Source organism: Salvelinus alpinus, chromosome 5 (genome assembly GCF_045679555.1).
Source record: "Salvelinus alpinus chromosome 5, SLU_Salpinus.1, whole genome shotgun sequence".
In the NCBI taxonomy this organism is placed as follows: domain Eukaryota; kingdom Metazoa; phylum Chordata; class Actinopteri; order Salmoniformes; family Salmonidae; genus Salvelinus; species Salvelinus alpinus.
Window position 1 is genome coordinate 22,472,704 of NC_092090.1, and position 17,174 is coordinate 22,489,877.

At 44.0% G+C, this 17,174-nt stretch overlaps 1 protein-coding gene across 5 annotated transcripts; it reads left to right on the top strand.

The window, feature by feature from the left end:
* LOC139575746 (butyrophilin subfamily 2 member A1-like) lies at nt 1–15,117 on the top strand. 5 transcript variants are annotated; one of them, XM_071400998.1, is made up of 13 exons: nt 33–72; nt 1,969–2,036; nt 2,382–2,411; nt 2,529–2,597; nt 2,945–3,307; nt 3,393–3,674; nt 4,003–4,113; nt 4,886–4,918; nt 5,256–5,288; nt 5,582–5,602; nt 7,095–7,121; nt 7,400–7,426; nt 14,176–15,117. In XM_071400998.1, exons 3-13 carry the CDS (start codon nt 2,399–2,401, stop codon nt 14,715–14,717), a joined length of 1,521 nt encoding a protein of 506 aa, XP_071257099.1. In that variant the 5' UTR covers nt 33–72; nt 1,969–2,036; nt 2,382–2,398; the 3' UTR covers nt 14,718–15,117. The 5 variants fall into 5 exon arrangements, with proteins under 5 accessions (XP_071257102.1, XP_071257101.1, XP_071257099.1 ...); XM_071401000.1 differs by lacking the exon at nt 2,382–2,411 and having other exon boundaries at nt 8–72; XM_071400999.1 differs by lacking the exon at nt 33–72 and having other exon boundaries at nt 119–2,036.
* Nucleotides 15,118–17,174: the final 2,057 nt, after the last annotated feature.

Genomic DNA, 17,174 nt, shown 5'->3' on the forward strand with positions numbered 1-17,174 from the left:
AACTTCCTTCCTGTTTCCTGACGATATTGAAACCATCAAATCTTTCTCATGGTGATCTGTGAGCATCTAATTGTAAGTATTATGATAAGTAATGTATGTATTATGATTATGGGGTTATAGAGATAAATGTTTCAGATGTTTCTCTGGGGTGCCACAGTACATGTAATACTTTATACGTAGTACCTTATATGTATTGGGATCATGTTTTACATACTTAATACAATATGTTTCCTGTTCCTTTTACTTTTACTTGTCTGTCTCAGCAGTCAGTTTGTGTCCCAAATGGCACCCTATTCCCTATACAGTTTACTACACAGATCCCTATGGGCCCTTATCAAAGTAGTAGAACATATAGGCTAGGGAATAAGATGCCATTAGGGACATAGCCTCAGATCACCCCCATGGTCAACACATACACATACTGTAAAGTGCACTGCTCTGAGACTGGTATGGTGGAACTGTGAGGGTTCATCTCAAACTATACCCTACTACACCTCATAATATAGTGCACTGCTTTGACCAGGTCACATAGCACCATGATGTAGAGCACCGTTTGGTTACAGTATCAGGCAGTTGCTAAATAAAGAAATGTCCTCTCACTATCAACTGACTTTATTTTCAGCAAACTTAACATGTATAAATATTTGTATGAACATAACAAGATTCAACAACTGAGACATAAACTGAACAAGTTCCACAGACATGCCTCCTTGCAGCATGCCTAAGGCACGTTCACGCAGATGAGCAGGGACCCTGGGCATCTTTCTTTTGGTGTTTTCAGAGGTAGTAGAAAGGCCTCAGTTTTCATAACTGTGACCTTAATTGCCTACCGTCTGTAAGCTGTTAGTGTCTTAACGACCGTTCCACAGGTTCATTAATTGTTTATGGTTCATTGAACAAGCATGGGAAACAGTGTTTATACACTTTACAATGAAGATCTGTGAAGTTATTTGGATTTTTAGGAATTATCTTTGATAGACAGGGTCCTGAAAAAGGGATGTTTCTTTTTTTGCTGAGTTTATGTAGGTACCATGATATAATAGTCAGTAGTACCACATTATTTCTTATTAATATGAGCTGAAATAGGATAATATAACTAGTTCGTATTTCCCTACATGATCACGTGCTTTAACCTCTACAGCACCACAGGCTGTCTGACATGGCCAAAGATGGTGGATAAATGAAGATAGTTGACTACTGTCATTTACCAATGAAAAAAAGTTGTCATTTCTGGTCTACTTAAGGGGGCGGCTCTCCCGTAGGGACCAATGCGATAGCAGATGGGTGTGGTCTTCTTAGTTCATTGCCTTCCATTGAAAAAATAAATGAGGACTTGGGATGTCCCACTTCCTCTTCCATCTCTGCAATGACATGTCACTGTGATCAGTGTGTGTCTACTGCCCTCTAGTGTCAACTTGATGTAAGTGCAATAAGGCCATGGTTCTCTTGTAGTCCATGTCAACAACCCACCACAGTGGATGCCACAATCAATATGTGACATATGGATGGTAATATAAAGAGGACAGAGTTAAAAACTGAAAGGAGTAAGAAAAAAAATCCAGTGAAAGTGAACAAACAACAGGTTGAGGGAAGTGGATGATCCTTCAGCGATCGCTTGCATCTCTGTCACAGGTGGCTGGAATGGAATTAATAGAATGGTCTCAAACACATCAAAGACTTGGTTTCCATGTTGTTGATACCATTCCTTTTACTCCACTGCAGCCATCATTATGAGCTGTCCTCCCCTTACCAGCCCCCTGTGATCTCTGTGTGACATCTTAGTGTAGCCAGTTTGTCAGAGTTTTGTTTCCAGAAACTATGCCACCTGTCACCTACTTCCTCATAAGTCAACTCAAGCTGATTAAAGTGTGGATTCCATCTCATCTACAAGAATAACAAGTATATCTAGTTATGTTGAAGCTACTTCCCTGCCTTGCAGTAGACACACCAGATTTATTTTCTCTCCAGTCTTTCCACCACAGGCGAGCGAGCTTTAAGCCAAACTCTTCTCAATTGTGATCTGCGTGTATCTAATTGTAAGTATTATTTGTATATGTGTTTAAAGCTGTCAGGGAAAATAGAGTTAATGGCAGAAATGCTTTATAAATCCCAGCAATTAATATTCAAGTCGATGTTGATGGTTGGCAGTAGCTGTGTTTGAGAACCAGACAGGCATTGATAAAAAGTTTAGCATATTTAAGAAAGTCTGTCTTGAGTAGTCTTTGGCCTCAGGTTATAAAATAGTGTGTCTGTCTGTCATATCCCTCAGTGCAGCTGTCAGGGATTATGGAGATAATGGGAGAAATGTTTTATATTATTAAATAAAAGGACCAAGTTTGACATATTTTTGAATGTCTGTCTTAAGTAGTCTTCTGTCTTAGGTCTCAGGTGGTCTCAGATGGTCTCAGGAGGTATAATAAATCCATATCATACCATATGATCCATAACATCGCCTACTTTGAATCACATTGCGGTCTAGAGCTCAGGATCTTTATGATTTATATACAGTATGTTATCCTCTCTTTCAGAAATGATGTGGACTTGGACAGACTGTCTGTGTGTCAATATCCTGCTTCTGCTCCAAAGAGCAGGCTCTGGTAGAGTGACCTCACATGTTCTTTGTGTGTGTGTGTGTGTATGTGTGTGTGTGTGTGTGTGTGTGTGTGTGTGTGTGTGTGTGTGTGTGTGTGTGTGTGTGTGTGTGTGTGTGTGTGTGTGTGTGTGTGTGTGTGAACAATGTGAGGATTTGCATGAACAATGGCTACGGTTTGCACTTTCGGTACTAGGCTATTCCATTGGCAACCAAGCTAAATCAAGCAAACCTTAAGTATTTGGGCCAGGTTTGGTGTTGATCTTTAATGTGGTCTGTTAAAGTTTGAAAGGGACCAACCGTTGATGATGTGCATGGTCGCTTTTGATATTAAATGGTTGTTTTTCTTTCCAGAGAAGTTTGAGGTTCTTGGTCCGACTCGTGCCATTGTTGCTGTGGCTGGTGATGACATTATTCTGCCCTGTTATATCAAACCCAACATCAGTGCTGAGGACATGAGAGTTGACTGGTTCAGAGTCGACCTCCCAGACCCTCAGTCAAACATTCGCGTCCATCTCTACCAAGACGGCGGAGACAAATACCATGATCAGATCCACTCCTACAGGGGAAGGACATCGCTGTTTAAAGAGGAACTGAAGAAGGGAAACACCGCTTTGAAACTGACCAGGGTACAGGGCACTGATGATGGACGTTATAAATGTCTTGTTCAGTCTAAGACACATTATGATGATGCCACCATTCAAGTCTACGTCAGAGGTACATTTCTTAAATACAACAACCCATATGATGTTCCTCCCAATCTCAGCAGTACTTCATCTCCAGTCTCCCTTTGTGTCTGTAGCTATAGGATCCAAGCCAGAGGTTTCCATTGAGGGACAGAAAGAAGGAGGGATGACTCTGCTGTGTGTATCTAAAGGCTGGTTCCCTGAGCCTGAGTTGGAGTGGCTGGACAGTAAAGGGGTCACTCTGTCTGCTGGACCGTCAGAGACAGACAGGGACTATGAGGGATTCTACATAGTCAAACTAAAGACCATCGTAAAGGAGACTGACATCAACCGCTTTACCTGTAGAGTCAGACAGAGCCAGATCCATGAGGTGATGGAGACAGAGTTTCACATCCCTAGTGAGTAACATCATAGTATTGTTTAGAACTCTAAAGTATATGTCAAGATGAAACCACGTTGGTTTTGTAGATCCAGCTGTATGCCTCCACCTCAAATGAATGGAAAAGATAAACACAACATTAAACCAGGAAATTTCCATTAATTTGTCATTGAGGCATATTGCTGGATCTACACAACTGATGTCATGGGACGTGGTTTCATTAACATAAGTTTACATTTGAGGTCTGTAAACTTCGGACAAAGCTTTCTTTGAGTGAAATGTCCCATTATTATTATTATTATTATTAGGTTGCATGTCTCTGATCTCAGTTGATTTGTGTCTTGCAGGTGAGCTGATCCTTGTTCACACAGACCCATGGAAAGTGGCCCTTGCAGTGATTGTCTCTCTGGTCATTGTCCTTGTGGCCATATCAGCTTTCAGCATCTGGTGGTGGAAAAGTTCGTACAATGACTACAGTCATAGAAAAGTTATTAAAGGGTTTTATTTTACTGAATGTAAATGTTTTACAGTGCAGTTTACAGTGACATACACAAGGAGTTGGGAACTAGAACCGAATGCTTGCTAGTTCAATTCCCCGAGCCGACAAGGTGAAAAAGATCAATTGATCTACCCTTGAGCAAGGCACTTAACCCTCATTACTCCAGGGTCGCCGTCAATAATGGCTGGTCCCATTAGCAGTGACCACACTCTCATGGGGAGTTGAGATATGCAAATAAACACAGTTCCACTTCACACCTCACACCTAAGTTAACCACTTGTATATACAGTGAAACAGGACAAATATAAGCACCCCCTGTTTGACCTTTAGAAGTAAAAAGCAGACATTGGTCAGATACTGGACAGGTGTATTTAAGGTTTTGTATTAAAACATCCACATTTCTATGAATAGGGCAAACATTTATATTTCTCCACAAAAATACTAGATTTAATATAAGGATTTATTTAAATCACAGTGCCTGGTTTACCTGAACCAGTGTAATTGGCTGTCAGAAAACATATTGAGTAGGTTATTTTGTGGACCTTTCCTCTAACTGTTATCTATTTCCATGTCTGTAGATGCATCCAAAGCTAAACACAGTCAAGAGATAGTTAAGTAGTGTCTTACTGTCAAACATGCAGTTTTCTCCATGAATGGAACTTTGTCAGAGAAAACACTGAGGTTCTTGTTCATTAACGATGTTCTCTGTTTTCTGTTTTTTATTTCTGCAGAGCAAGTTAAAGATGAACTCAGACTTGAGTTGAGTAAGTAGTGTTGAACAGTCCTATGCACATGTGTCAAACTCATTCCATGGAGGACTGAGTGTCTGTGGGTTTTCCCTCCTTCCTTGTACTTGATTGATGAATTAAGGTCACTAGTTAGTTAGGAACTCCCCTCACCTGGTTGTCTAGGTGTTAATTGAAAGGAACAACCAAAAACCAGCAGATACCAGGCCCCTCATGGAATGAGTTTGACACTCCTGGTCCTGTGCATCAATGTGTCATATGTGTCATATGTTCATATTTTAATAATTGTCTTCTTCATGGATGTGAGATGTGTTCATTAAGGATGTTCACTCTAACGGTTCTCTTATGTCTGCAGTGAAAAATCAAGATCACAACACTCGTAAGCTGAGTAAGTTGTGTCCAACAGTCCTATGCATCAATGTGTCATTTTTTTACTCCCAATTTGATTGTTATACCAAACAACAATTGGAGACAAACAATTCCCATTACATGAATATGTTACAGAAATGGATAGCATACAACAGCTTGTTTCATGGATTTAAAATCCTTACATATTTGACATTAATGCTTTTTATCACATTGTTTTTACTGTCCTCATCCCCCTGCCACACAATTAATTGAATTCATTATTCACCATTAAGAATGCTTTACTTTGACTTTAATTCATCTGTTTGTCTGCAGAGATACTTGCTGATCAGCTGGGTAAGTAGGAGCATGATGCATTACTAGACCCTTATGGTCAATATACAATAATTACATGTATATTCTAAGCCAGGGTTCTCCAACCCTGATCCTGCCGAGCTACCGCCCTGTAGGTTTTTGATCCAACCTTAATTGTAACAAACCTGATTCAACTTATTAAGAAGCGAATTATTAGAATCAGGTGCACTAGATTAGGGTTGGAGTTAAAACATACAGGGTGGTCTCCAGGAAGAGGGTTGGAGTTAAAACATACATGGTGGTCTCCAGGAACAGGGGTGGAGTTAAAACATACAGGGTGGTCTCCAGGAACAGGGTTGGAGTTAAAACATACATGGTGGTCTCCAGAAACAGGGTTGGAGTTAAAACATACAGGGTGGTCTCCAGGAACAGGGTTGGAGTTAAAATCTACAGGGTGGTCTCCAGGAACAGGGTTGGAGTTCAAACCTACAGGGTGGTCTCCAGGAACAGGGTTGGAGTTAAAACCTACAGGGTGGTCTCCAGGAACAGGGTTGGAATTAAAACCTACAGGGTGGTCTCCAGGAACAGGGTTGGAGTTAAAACCTACAGGGTGGTCTCCAGGAACAGGGTTGGAGTTAAAACCTACAGAGTGGTCTCCAGGAACAGGGTTGGAGTTAAAACCTACAGGGTGGTCTCCAGGAACAGGGTTGGAGTTAAAACCTACAGGGTGGTCTCCAGGAACAGGGTTGGAGCAAAAACCTACAGGGTGGTCTCCAGGAACAGGGTTGGAGTTCAAACCTACAGGGTGGTCTCCAGGAACAGGGTTGGAGTTAAAACCTACAGGGTGGTCTCCAGGAAGAGGGTTGGAGTTAAAACATACATGGTGGTCTCCAGGAACAGGGTTGGAGTTAAAACCTACAGGGTGGTCTCCAGGAACAGGGTTGGAGTTAAAACCTACAGGGTGGTCTCCAGGAACAGGGTTGGAGTTAAAACCTACAGGGTGGTCTCCAGGAACAGGGTTGGAGTTCAAACCTACAGGGTGGTCTCCAGGAACAGGGTTGGAGCAAAAACCTACAGGGTGGTCTCCATGAACAGGGTTGGAGTTAAAACCTACAGGGTGGTCTCCAGGAACAGGGTTGGAGCGAAAACCTACAGGGTTGGAGCGAAAACCTACAGGGTGATCTCCAGGAACAGGGTTGGAGTTAAAACCTACAGGGTGGACTCCAGGAACAGGGTTGGAGCGAAAACATATAGGGTGGTCTCCAGGAACAAGGTTGGAGTTAAAACCTACAGGGTGGTCTCCAGGAACAGGGTTGGAGAGCCCATTTCCAAGGGCTTACAATTTGCATTGTGCAAATAGCACAAAGATGAGTCATAATTATGTGGTAAAATATCACTGTATTGGAATAATCTTTTACTCACTGCAATGGAAGTGTTCACACAAAGAATTATATTGTTTTATTAATTTATTTCAAAATGTTCTCACTTTAATTAGCAAGAATTATAATTTGTTTTATGTTTAATTTACCCACAGATTTAGTAAACATGAAGGGCTGTCCAGGTAAATTAATGATACTGAATTGTATTTAAAATATATTTCATATCATATTTTTGTTGCTTAATGTATACTAGTATATTATGGTAGAGGGATGTATTTTTACACTATGTCACTTTGGATATGTTTCTGGTTCTAAATCTTATCAATAAAATGTAGAGATTAAGAGAAGGAGATTTGTCATAGTGTTCCAAGGACACCACACAGTATACTCTACTGTAATATTATATTACCATAGTTTCTGGTATCCCCTAATTCGGACATACTCTCTTTTTATATTGTAGAACTTGAAACCATCAGAAAACATGCAGGTCAGTGTTTGTTGTACTCTCCAGTCCACCCACCTAGAGTCTAGGGCTGTGCGGCATACCGTATTTTACGATATTGATGCACGAAAAGGTTTGTTTTTTAAACTTTACTTTCTATAACGGTATTTGACTGTTTGGTTTGTTAAATGTGATACGCCGTGTGTTACTTCCATTTTTATAGTTTACTTCGCTACTTGAGTCATCTCTCTCCGCTCTCTCTCTCCATGCCGCATTCCACACAGACCTAGCCCCGCCCCCTGTCACTCATGGAGCGCATTTGTTGTTTCACTCACAGAGACAACTGCATTCAGTCTCCGCATCAATGCAGTATGGGTAACAATGTTGATGACAACGATGCTGTTTTCACTTTGCTTCTTAATATAAATCCACTAGCGTTCTATAATTACACTATACGTTTGTGTTTCTTACATCTGCAAACAGATAGTTTCTATTTTCTAAGCAAATTGGGCTTAATTTTGTTAGCTGCTAATGCTAATCGTTAGCTAGCTAATAAATGTTCCGAGTCAGAGCAAACGTAACTAGCTACTGTATACAGACTGATAATCCCAGTAATGGTGTAGAACTACAGTACAAGTCAAAACTCATTCCAGGGTTTTTCTTTATTTGTACTATTTTCTATATTGTAGAATAATAGTGAAGACATCAAAACTATGAAAAACACATGGAATCATGTAGTAACCAAAAAAGTGTTAAACAAATCAACATGTATTCTATATTGGAGATTCTTCAAGTAGCCACCCTTTGCCTTGATGAAAACTTTGCACACTCTTGGTATTCTGTCAACCAGATTCATGAGGTAGTCACCTGGAATGCATTTCAATTAACAGATGTCCCTTGTTAAAGGTACATTTGTGGAATTTCTTTCCTTAATGCATTTGAGCCAATCAGTTGTGTTGTGGCAAGGTAGGGGTGGTATACAGAAGATAGTCATATTTGGTAAAAGACCAAGTCCATATTATGGCAAGAACAGCTCAAATAAGCAAAGAGAAACGACAGTCCATCATTACTTTAAGACATGCAGGTCAGTTAATCTGGAAAATGTCAAGAACTTTTAAAGTTTCTTTAAGTGCAGTCGCAAAAACCATCAACCACTATGATGAAACTGGCTCTCATGAGGACCGCCACAGGAAAGGAAGACCCAGAGTTACCTCTGCTGCAGAGGATAAGTAGATTAGAGTTACCAGCCTCAGAAATTGCAGCCCAAATAAATGCTTCACAGAGTTCAAGTAACAGACACATCTCAACATAAACTGTTCAGAGGAGACTCCGTGAATCTGGCCTTCGTGGTTGAATGTGTCGGTGTCTTTGTGAGACGCAGAGTAGGTGAACAGATGATCATGTGTGGTTCCCACCGTGAAGCATGGAGGATGAGGTGTGATGGTGTGGGGATGTTTTGCTGGTGACACTGTCAGTGATTTATTTAGAATTCAAGGCACACTTAACCAGCATAGCTACCACAGCATTCTGCAGCGATACTCCATCCCATCTGGTTTGCGCTTTGTGGGACTATCATTTGTTTTTCAACAGGACAATGACCCAAAACACACCTCCAGGCTGTGTAAGGGCTATTTGACCAAGAAGGAGAGTGATGGAGTGCTGCATCAGATGACCTGGCCTCCACAATCATCTGACCTCAACCCAATTGAGATGGTTTGGGATGAGTAGGACCGCAGAGTGAAGGAAAAGCAGCCAAAAAGTGTTCAGCATTTATGGGAACTCCTTCAAGACTGTTGGAAAAGCATTCCTCATGAAGCTGGTTGAGAGAGTGTGCAAAAAAAGCTGTCATCAAGCCAAAGGGTGGCTACTTTGAAGAATCTAAACTACATTTTATTTTTAAAAACATCTTTTGGTCACTCCATGATTCCATAATTGTTATTTCATAGTTTTGATGTCTTCAGTATTATTCTACAATGTATAAAATAGTAAAAAAATAAAGAAAAACCCTTGAATGAGTAGATGTGTGTCACGATCGTCTACTGAAGAGAGTGAGGACCAAGGCGCAGTGCGTGAAAAGAACATCTTCTTTTATTCAGAAGAGAGAAAACATGAAACGAACACTATACATAACCTAAACAAACGACCGTGAAGCTATAAACGTTGTGCACACACACACACACAGGCTACAAACGTTCAAACATAGACAATTACCCACAAACACCTAAAGCCTATGGCTACCTTAAATATGGCTCCCAATCAGAGACAACAATAACCAGCTGTCTCTGATTGAGAACCAAATCAGGCAACCATAGACTTTCCTAAACACCTACACTCAACCATAGACAATCCTAGACACATACACTCAACACAAACCCATACACTAAAACCAACACCCCCTTTACCATAATAAACACCCAAAACACAAACATACCCCATGTCACACCCTGACCTAACTAAAATAATAAAGAAAACAAAGAATACTAAGGCCAGGGCGTGACATAACCCCCCCCTTAAGGTGCGAACTCCGGGCGCACCAGCACATAGTCTAGGGGAGGGTCTGGGTGGGCGTCCGTCCACGGCGGCGGCTCCGGCACTGGTCGTGGTCCCCACCCCACCATAGTCACTACCCGCTTTCTTAAACCCACTGGAATAAGGGGCAGCACCGGACTAAGAGGCAGCACCGGACTAAGGGGCAGCACCGGACTAAGGGGCAGCACCGGACTAAGGGGCAGCACCAGGATAAGGGGCAGCACCAGGATAAGGGGCAGCACCAGGATAAGGGACAGCACCAGGATAAGGGACAGCACCAGGATAAGGGACAGCACCAGGATAAGGGACAGCACCAGGATAAGGGGCAGCACCAGGCTAAGGGGCAGCACCAGGCTAAGGGGCAGCACCAGGCTAAGGGGCAGCACCAGGCTAAGGGGCAGCTCCGGACTGAGGAACGGATCCTGGCTGGACGGCTCTGGCGGATCCTGGCTGTACGGCTCATGGCTGGCTGACGGATCTGGCTGCTCATGGCTGGCTGACGGATCTGGCTGCTCATGGCTGGCTGACGGATCTGGCTGCTCATGGCTGGCTGACGGATCTGGACGCTCATGGCTGGCTGACGGATCTGGACGCTCATGGCTGGCTGACGGCTCTGGACGCTCATGGCTGGCTGACGGCTCTGGACGCTCATGGCTGGCTGACGGCTCTGGACGCTCATGGCTGGCTGACGGCTCTGGACGCTCATGGCTGGCTGACGGCTCTGGACGCTCATGGCTGGCTGACGGCTCTGGACGCTCATGGCTGGCTGACGGCTCTGGACGCTCATGGCTGGCTGACGGCTCTGGACGCTCATGGCTGGCTGGCGGCTCTGGACGCTCATGGCTGGCTGGCGGCTCTGGACGCTCATGGCTGGCTGGCGGCTCTGGACGCTCATGGCTGGCTGGCGGCTCTGGACGCTCATGGCTGGCTGGCGGCTCTGGACGCTCATGGCTGGCTGGCGGCTCTGGACGCTCATGGCTGGCTGGCGGCTCTGGCAGATCCTGTCTGGCTGGCGGCTCTGGCAGATCCTGTCTGGTTGGCGGCTCTGGCAGATCCTGTCTGGTTGGCGGCTCTGGCAGATCCTGTCTGGTTGGCGGCTCTGGCAGATCCTGTCTGGTTGGCGGCTCTGGCAGATCCTGACTGGTTGGCGGCTCTGGCAGATCCTGACTGACGAATGGCTCTAGCGGCTCCTGACTGACGATCGGCTCGGGACAGACGGGCGGCTCTAACGGCACTGGGCAGACGGATGGCTCAGATGGCGCTGGGGAGACGGATGGCTCAGATGGCGCTGGGGAGACGGATGGCTCAGATGGCGCTGGGGAGACGGATGGCTCAGATGGCGCTGGGGAGACGGATGGCTCAGATGGCGCTGGGGAGACGGATGGCTCAGATGGCGCTGGGGAGACGGATGGCTCAGATGGCGCTGGGGAGACGGATGGCTCAGATGGCGCTGGGGAGACGGATGGCTCTGGCCGGATAAGGCGCACTGTAGACCTGGTGCGTGGTACCGGAACTGGAGGCACCGGGCTAAGGACACACACCTTCAGGCTAGTGCGGGGAGAAGGAACAGGGCATACTGGACCCTGGATACGCACATTAGGCCTAGTGCGTGGTGCCGGCACTGGTGGTACCGGGCTGGGGACACGCACTTCAAGGCTAGTGCGGGGAGCAGGAACAGGGCATACTGGACCCTGGATACGCACATTAGGCCTAGTGCGTGGTGCCGGCACTGGTGGTACCGGGCTGGGGACACGCACTTCAAGGCTAGTGCGGGGAGCAGCAACAGGATGCACAGGACTCTGGAGACGCACAGGAGGCTTGGTGCGTGGCGTAGGCACTGGTGGTAATGGGCTGGAGACACGCACCATTGGACGAGTGCGTGGAGGAGGAACAGGGCTCTGGAGACACACTGGAAGCCTGGTGCGTGGTGTAGGCACTGGTGGAACTGGACTGGGGCGGGGAGGTGGCGCCGGAAATACCGGACCGTGCAGGCGTACTGGCTCCCTTGAGCACCGAGCCTGCCCAACCTTACCTGGTTGAATGCTCCCCGTCGCCCGACCAGTGCGGGGAGGTGGAATAACCCGCACCGGGCTATGTAGGCGAACCGGGGACACCATGCGTAAGGCTGGTGCCATGTAAGCCGGCCCGAGGAGACGCACTGGAGACCAGACGCGTTGAGCCGACTTCATGGCACCTGGCTCAATGCCCAATCTAGCCCTACCAGTGCGGGGAGGTGGAATAACCCGCACCGGGCTATGCACACGTACAGGAGACACCGTGCGCTCTACTGCGTAACACGGTGTCTGCCCGTACTCTCGCTCTCCACGGTAAGCCTGGGAAGTGGGCGCAGGTCTCCTACCTGCCCTCGGCCCACTACCTCCTAGCCCCCCCCCAATACATTTTTGGGTAGTACTCACGGGCTTCCAGCCTTGCCTCCGTGCTGCCTCCTCATATCGCCTCCTCTCGGCTTTCGCTGCCTCCAGCTCTTCACGAGGGAGGCGATATTCTCCCGGTTGTGCCCAAGGTCCCTTTCCTTCCAATATCTCCTCCCATGTCCAAGAATCCTTGATGCCTTGCTCCTGTTGCCGCTTGTCACGCTGCTTGGTCCGTTGGTGGGTAATTCTGTCACGATCGTCTACTGAAGAGAGTGAGGACCAAGGCGCAGTGCGTGAAAAGAACATCTTCTTTTATTCAGAAGAGAGAAAACATGAAACGAACACTATACATAACCTAAACAAACGACCGTGAAGCTATAAACGTTGTGCGCACACACACACACACACACACACACACACACACACACACACACACACACACACACACACACACACACACACACACACACACACACACACACACACACACACACACACACACACACACACACACACACACACACACACACACACACACACACACACACAGGCTACAAACGTTCAAACATAGACAATTACCCACAAACACCTAAAGCCTATGGCTACCTTAAATATGGCTCCCAATCAGAGACAACAATAACCAGCTGTCTCTGATTGAGAACCAAATCAGGCAACCATAGACTTTCCTAAACACCTACACTCAACCATAGACAATCCTAGACACATACACTCAACACAAACCCATACACTAAAACCAACACCCCCTTTACCATAATAAACACCCAAAACACAAACATACCCCATGTCACACCCTGACCTAACTAAAATAATAAAGAAAACAAAGAATACTAAGGCCAGGGCGTGACAATGTGTCACAACTTTTGATCGGTAATAGATATCTGCATGTTTTTTGCACAACAGTTTCTTCTAAATCAAAGAGGAATACACAAAGCAAGAATATGTATGCTACATGAAGTAGCTAAGAGAAAACATGCAATGTATCCAAAGATTGTAGAGTCCCCTAGGAAACATTAGTCAACACTTTGGTTCCTACCGTGTCACAATAACTCCTCCCTGGCATTTTCATTTGTTGTCATGTCAAACACTGTATTTAAAGTGGCCACTATTATATTCAAACTATTGAATTGGAATAATCATTCTATTTCCTTGATTCCAACAGTTCACCCAAGTATTTTGCTCTAAATCGCAAGTCAAATCAAAATTGCAACATTCGTTTAAAAATAAAGCCTAGATTGTTTTCCCATATCGCGCAGCCCTACGTGGCATTGTGAAAATGATCTCAAATGAGTGCATGAAATACAGAAATTGATGAAAATGCCGAAAAATATTTTGGGTTGAGTTGAACAGTATAAAACAATCAGAATAGAGAAAGACCCATTGCAATCACTTAGAATGTATGTTTTGCCACGCACCACTCATAATGCAAATTCAGAACTTTTATTATTCAAAAGCATAAAATACTGTCATACCGTCAATTTATTTCAAGTACTGTGATATGATATTTTGACCATATGGCCCAGCCCTACTAGAGTTTCACATGAATATTAATATCTTCACATACTGGTATTACTTGAAATAACATGACCACACATTCATATGTACAGTATACTGTATGTTGTTGTCAATAACCATATATGTCTACAGTAATGTATTGTGCAGTAAGTCCTGCAGTAAAATGTCCTCCCACATATTGATGTTTTTATTTTTATAGACAATTTTTTTACTTCACAGTGGATGTGACTCTAGACCCTGATACAGCACATCACTATTCATGTGTCCCAAAGTAATGTACTGAGCAGTAAAATGCAGTCCCCCATATTGTTATGTTTATTTAGTTTATTCTAATAAGGTGTATGTTTCTCTCCACAGTGGATGTGACTCTAGACCCTGATACAGCACATCCCAAACTCATCCTGTCTGAAGACAGGAAACAAGTGAGACGTGGAAACATAAAACAGAATCTCCCTGATAACCCAGAGAGGTTTGATACTGTTCACTATGTCCTGGGAAAGGAGGGTTTCTCCTATGGAAGATTCTACTACGAGGTGCAGGTGCAGGTGGAGGAGAAGACTGGGTGGACTTTAGGAGTGGCCAGAGAGTCCATCAACAGGAAGAATAATTTTTTCCTGAAACCTGAGAATGGATGCTGGACTGTTTGGCTGAGGAAGGGAGAGTGCAAGGCTCTCTCTGGCTCCTCTGTCCCCCTCTCCCTGAGAGAGGAGCCCCAGAAGGTGGGGGTGTTTGTGGATTATGAGAAGGGTCAGGTCTCATTCTACAATGTAGAGGCCATGTCTCATATATACTCTTTCACTGGCTACACCTTCACTGAGAAACTCTATCCATTCTTTTATTCTGGTATTATTGATAACGCAGACCCACTGGTCATCACTCCTGTAGATGTCACTGACTAACTGTTTTATATCAAACATTGAAATACTGGTTGTGTGTGTATTACTGTCGTGACGTTGTCCTGTTGGGTGAGGTTTATGACCCCCCCATAAATACCTGTCCTCCTTTTCTCTTCACTCTACAGAATGGACTCCTGGAAAGCCCTGTGTTACCACAGAGAAAGTATGGTAATATCAAAAGGCTGGGGAATGGAACAATAGTTCCCTTTCTCAACCAGTTGAAAGTGTCCGTTGGTCCTTAAAGAATATGATGTCAGATCAGTTGTTGTCTGGGACATTATATCTGATGATAGGACGACATAAATTGTATCTTGGAAAGTCTACACATTCTAGTTATCAGATTCACATGGAATTAAATTTGAAACTATTTGTGAAAAGATTAAATGTAATTTTAACTTCTAAATGAGAGAATTGTTTTCATGAGTAAACTATTCTCACTCAGTGGCCATGCCCAAATGAACAGACATTGGTTGAGGACTATGAAACATGCCCTTCTCTCCCCCAGTACAAAAGTCCGTTGACGGAAGTTAACCTTAGTTCCCGATGACGTGAGGACTGGTGTTCGTACGTTTAAAAAGGGCTAATTTCAACTACAACCTAGCAAAATTAACATTTAGTTCCAGAAATGTTAGGACTGCTGTCCTAATGTTTAAAAGGGCGAATTTCAACATGGAGGTGATGATCACCTCGCTGAAATGGTGTATTTCGACTAGACCAGCCAGAATACAGCATAAACTGATTATGGCAACTTAGTATGAACATTGAACAATTATTTCCTAAAGAAGTGATACATCCTAGACGTCGAGTTATCAGCTGCAGCTGTAAACGTATGTGGCCTAGGAAAGGACAGACAATCTCCTAAGAACGACAGGGTACTTTAACATACCCGCTCTAGAACACTACGACCAGAAATATTCTTCAAAGGACAATGGTGATCTCTGCTGGGCAAACCAGTCTTCCATCTTCGACCCATCTATCGAAGCGCAGCTCAGAGTAAATATATGTGTTGCATTTTCCTCTTCCGAATGGGCGATTATTAGAATGCATAAGATTCTGTATTTACGGTAGCATAGCTTCTCAAGGTCCGATAGAGACCCAATCCCTTTGTCCCTCAAACGAAGTGCAGAAAACCGAAACAGTACCGTGTGGTGAAAACACTAACACGGTAGACAAACACCCACAAAACACACGTGAAACCCAGGCTGCCTAAGTATGATTCTCAATCAGGGACAACGATTGACAGCTGCCTCTGATTGAGAATCATACCAGGCCGAACACAAAATCCCAACATAGAAAATCACACATAGACAACCCACCCAACTCACGCCCTGACCATACTAAATAAATACAAAACAAGGGAAAACAGGTCAGGAACGTAACATTGTCGAACAAAACAAACATTTATTGTGGAACTGGGATTCCTGGGAGTGCATTCTGATAAAGATCATCAAAGGTAAGTGAATGTTTATAATGTTATTTCTGACTTCTGTTGACTGCACAATATGGCGGATATATTTGTGTCTTGATAGGGCTCTGAGCGCCGACTCAGATTATTGCATGGTTTGCTTTTTCCGTAAAGCTTTTTTGAAATCTGACACAGCGGTTGCAGTGCATCAAAAATTCCATGCATAACAGTTGTATCTTTTAGCAATGTTTATTATGAGTATTCCTGTAAATTGATGTGGCTCTCTGCAAAATCAAAGGATGTTTTGGAACTTCTGAACGTAACGCGCCAATGTAAACTCAGACTTTTGGATATAAATATGAACTTTACCGAACAAAACATACATGTATTGTGTAACATGAAGTCCTATGAGTGTCATCTGATGAAGATCATCAAAGATTAGTGATTCATTTTATCTATACTTGTTATACGTGTTATTCTGTGAATAGGCACTCACCTAACATAATCGTTTGGTTTGCTTTCGTCGTAAAGCCTTTTTGAAATCGGACACAGTGGCTGGATTTACAAGTGTATCTTTAAAATGGTGTAAAATACATGTACGTTTGAGGAATTTTAATTATGGGATTTCTGTTGTTTTGAATTTGGCGCCCTGCAGTTTCACTGGCTGTTGAAGAGGTGGGACGCTCCTGTCTCACGTACCACGTACCCTAGAGAGGTTAAGAGATTGGATTCGGGAGATAACTGCTCTATATAAATTAACTTCTTGCAACTATAGGGGGTGCTGTTCCGCATTAGCATATTTGGGTCTCCAAATTAAACTGCCTCGTGCTAAATTCTTGATCGTACAATATGCATATTATTGTTATTATTGGATAGAAAACACCTTCTAGTTTCTATAGAAGTTGGAATTTTGTCTCTGAGTGGTACAGAACAATATCTACAGCACTTTTCATGACAGGGGTCAGATTTCAGAAATTTTTACCCCTGATCTGGAGTCTGTTTTTAAGGCGACAGTGAATGCTATGAAGAAACCGACACTGCCTACGTCTTCCTCT

Bases quoted from the DNA above. Each gene is read 5' to 3' on its own strand.
- LOC139575746 (XM_071400998.1), top strand. The intron at 2,598-2,944 runs GTAGAGTGACCT...TTTTCTTTCCAG, and splicing joins GCTCCAAAGAGCAGGCTCTG to AGAAGTTTGAGGTTCTTGGT. The intron at 7,122-7,399 runs GTAAATTAATGA...TTTATATTGTAG, and splicing joins AAACATGAAGGGCTGTCCAG to AACTTGAAACCATCAGAAAA.